The sequence below is a fragment of the Haplochromis burtoni genome, unplaced genomic scaffold (genome assembly GCF_018398535.1).
Source record: "Haplochromis burtoni strain Fernald_Lab_line unplaced genomic scaffold, NCSU_Asbu1 Contig_257, whole genome shotgun sequence".
Classification (NCBI taxonomy): domain Eukaryota; kingdom Metazoa; phylum Chordata; class Actinopteri; order Cichliformes; family Cichlidae; genus Haplochromis; species Haplochromis burtoni.
Window position 1 is genome coordinate 470,288 of NW_024582618.1, and position 2,694 is coordinate 472,981.

The 2,694-nt window shown below is 44.5% G+C and overlaps 2 protein-coding genes across 3 annotated transcripts in view; one reads left to right on the top strand and one right to left on the bottom strand.

Moving 5' to 3' along the window:
* LOC102309356 overlaps positions 1-2,303 on the top strand; it is a 9,836-nt gene extending 7,533 nt beyond the window's left edge. Inside the window, exon 7 of one of the 2 annotated variants that reach the window (XM_005939079.3) lies at positions 34-2,303. In XM_005939079.3, coding sequence (XP_005939141.1) covers positions 34-1,704 — 1,671 coding nt within the window. In that variant the 3' untranslated portion in view covers positions 1,705-2,303. The other variant, XM_005939078.3, reaches the window with a different exon arrangement.
* LOC102308640 (alpha-2-HS-glycoprotein) overlaps positions 1-2,694 on the bottom strand; it is a 5,857-nt gene that overhangs the window by 1,597 nt on the left and 1,566 nt on the right. The window lies entirely within an intron of this gene.

The following is a 2,694-nucleotide window of genomic DNA, read 5'->3' on the forward strand; positions in this document are numbered from 1 at the left end:
CTCTATCACTTCTACCCCCAACCAAAGCCCGAAGTACAGCCTGCTACAAACCCCTCCACTGTTCCTCAGCCACCACAGCCTGAAGCCCCTCAGCGTCAGGTACACCAGCAAATGTACTTGTGCCCTGAAAATCAGCCTGCCAGAAATCCAAATGCTGCTTTGGCATCAGCAGCTGAAAGTCTTTTGGGACAAGTGCACAAACTTTGTCAAATATCTGAGACACCAGCTGGAACAAATGAGGAAAATCCAGTCCAAAGCACACCACCTCTTCTCAGATATCCACAGGGTCAGATGCATCACCTACTTAACCAGCTCTATTACCCACAGCAGCTCCAGCTGCTACAGCCTGTGACATTACCCTCTGCTACCTATTTGCAGCCACAGGGTGCTGCTAAACCCAGTGACCAAAAACATCCTGAATCTGCAATTCCAATAACTGTCAATAGTTATACAGCCCCGCAAGATCCTCAGCTCAGCTCTGCATATATGCAACCTGTGTGCTCCTTGTCTAACTGCTGTACACAAATGACTTTTTATCAGCTTCTCCATATTACTCCAGCTAGAGTTGGCAGTTATGCAGATGTGCCTCACTTTTTTCCAGATCTTTCATTTCCACCTACAGCTTCATATTTTGAGTTTGGCGTGGGTTCTGCAAGACTTCCTCAACAGCCGACTGAAGCAGCACAATCTGCCTCATCTTACACCTCTGTGCCCCTCTCACTGCACCCCTTTCCAGCTCAAAATGTGGAGCAATTATATTTACAGCCACCAGATGGCAACCATACTACACCGCGAGGAAATGATCCAAGTTGGACTGCAAATCATGAACCACTGAACCGCGTGAACCCCGCACCTAATTCACTGCATGCCCGCTGGCCGTATCTACACAGCCAATCCTCAGAACCTCTGCCTTCAGGTTATGACCCAGCAGGGCGATATCAGCTGAATAACATTAAGTCCCCAGTGCAGGTAAACGGTCAACTATTGACTGGGAACTTGAGCCGTCCAACGTGGCCTAATTTTATGTCTAACAACCCAAATTCACAGCAGCAACACAATAAATCACCTGGAGAGGAACTTGATCATTTTATGGTTCCTTTCGATAGGCTTCAGCACGCTCCTGTATCCACTTATAACAACTCTGTGTTCCCGAACAATTTAAAACCATTCATAAGTGACTCAAACTCCAAACATGAGCAGACTCTAAATTTCTATTCTGGGAATTATGTGCTGCTACAGCGTGAACCACCAGGCAGGGAGCCCAACAGCTTCGTGGATTCCTCTGAGCTTTACAGAGATCCGACTGTTGATTTAAATTTTATGACCCAAAATCTTGCAAAAGAGCAGAATGGTAAACATCAGACTCCACTGAATTTTAAGCCCCTGCAGGGAAATGAACAACTCTCCAAGTGGCTTGAGGAAGGTATTCCCACTCCCTCGCCTGGTAATGCTAACCATGATGATGATGATGATAATGAAAATGAAAATGAGGATAATGATGACATTAACAATTCCGGTCTGCCATTCCTTTCTCCTACTACGGATGGCCCTCCACTTATATTTCCCCTCTACAAGCCACCTTTAGGTGCAGCACAGTTAAAGCTAAAATTCCACGAATCCTTTAAAGACTTCTCGACTCCTTTAGGCTCCAGCAACAGGTTTCCACCCCATAATGCTCAAAAGATGTTTCAAGGATGGGGCTGAGAAGCTGATCACTAAGCCGGTGGTAGTGTGTAGCTGAGGCAGGTGTTGAACTCCTTACCCTTGTTGTTTGGACTCATACGAATGTCTCTTGAACTCCTTCAGAAGAAGCATTGAAGTTGGAAGCATGAAAGCAGCAATTTCTAGCAATGTGAATAAATAGTGCAACTACCCAAAACGTGTGCTTTGAACTTTTTTTTTTCTGGAGTGTGTGTTGGGCAGAAGGGCATAGAATTCATATCTGCTGTGACGTAGGTCGTGACGGACGACCTCTGTTTGGCTGCTTTTGCAATCAGTTTACCCAGTGGGGCCATAATATCCGCTTCTTACACTTGGAAGGTACACAGCCTTTTTTGAACCTGTTTGTCCAGCTTGTTTGTGCTTTAGCATGATATGCATTGATCCGTTCTCGTAAATGCAATAAATGGAATTTGCCCATTCATAAACAGTTGCCTGGGGGTGGGTGGATGAGTGCTTGTGTGGTGAACTTGAAAATCAAGTGTTCCACTGCTCTCATTTGTTTTAGCACACAATGTTTGTCAGTAAAATATACTGTGTAATGAAATCTTTAAAAAGCGTGTGTGTGTGTGTGTGTGTGTGTATGTTCTTCTTCCATGACTGTATGAGAAGTGTCAGCGGGTTCACAGCAGGATTGAATGCACTGTAAACTTCTGCACTTGTTCTGAAAGACTTTGCAGGGATGACTGAATGCATCATGGTACATATAAGTGTGCTCACTAGGCCTGTAAATGTACTGACATAGTCGATTGTTTTGATTTCTAAACACACTGACTGAAGATTTAATGATCAGCATGACATTCAGTTTTACACAGATGATTGTCTGATTTGACAGTTTAAAACAAATTATTCCTACTGCTACTACTGGACATGGCTCACATATCAAAGGTGCTCTGCTACAAATGAAAGCAAGTATAGAGTCTGTGAGACTTGGACACTTAGAAGAATCTGACTCTTCCTGGGCAGACTGGCACG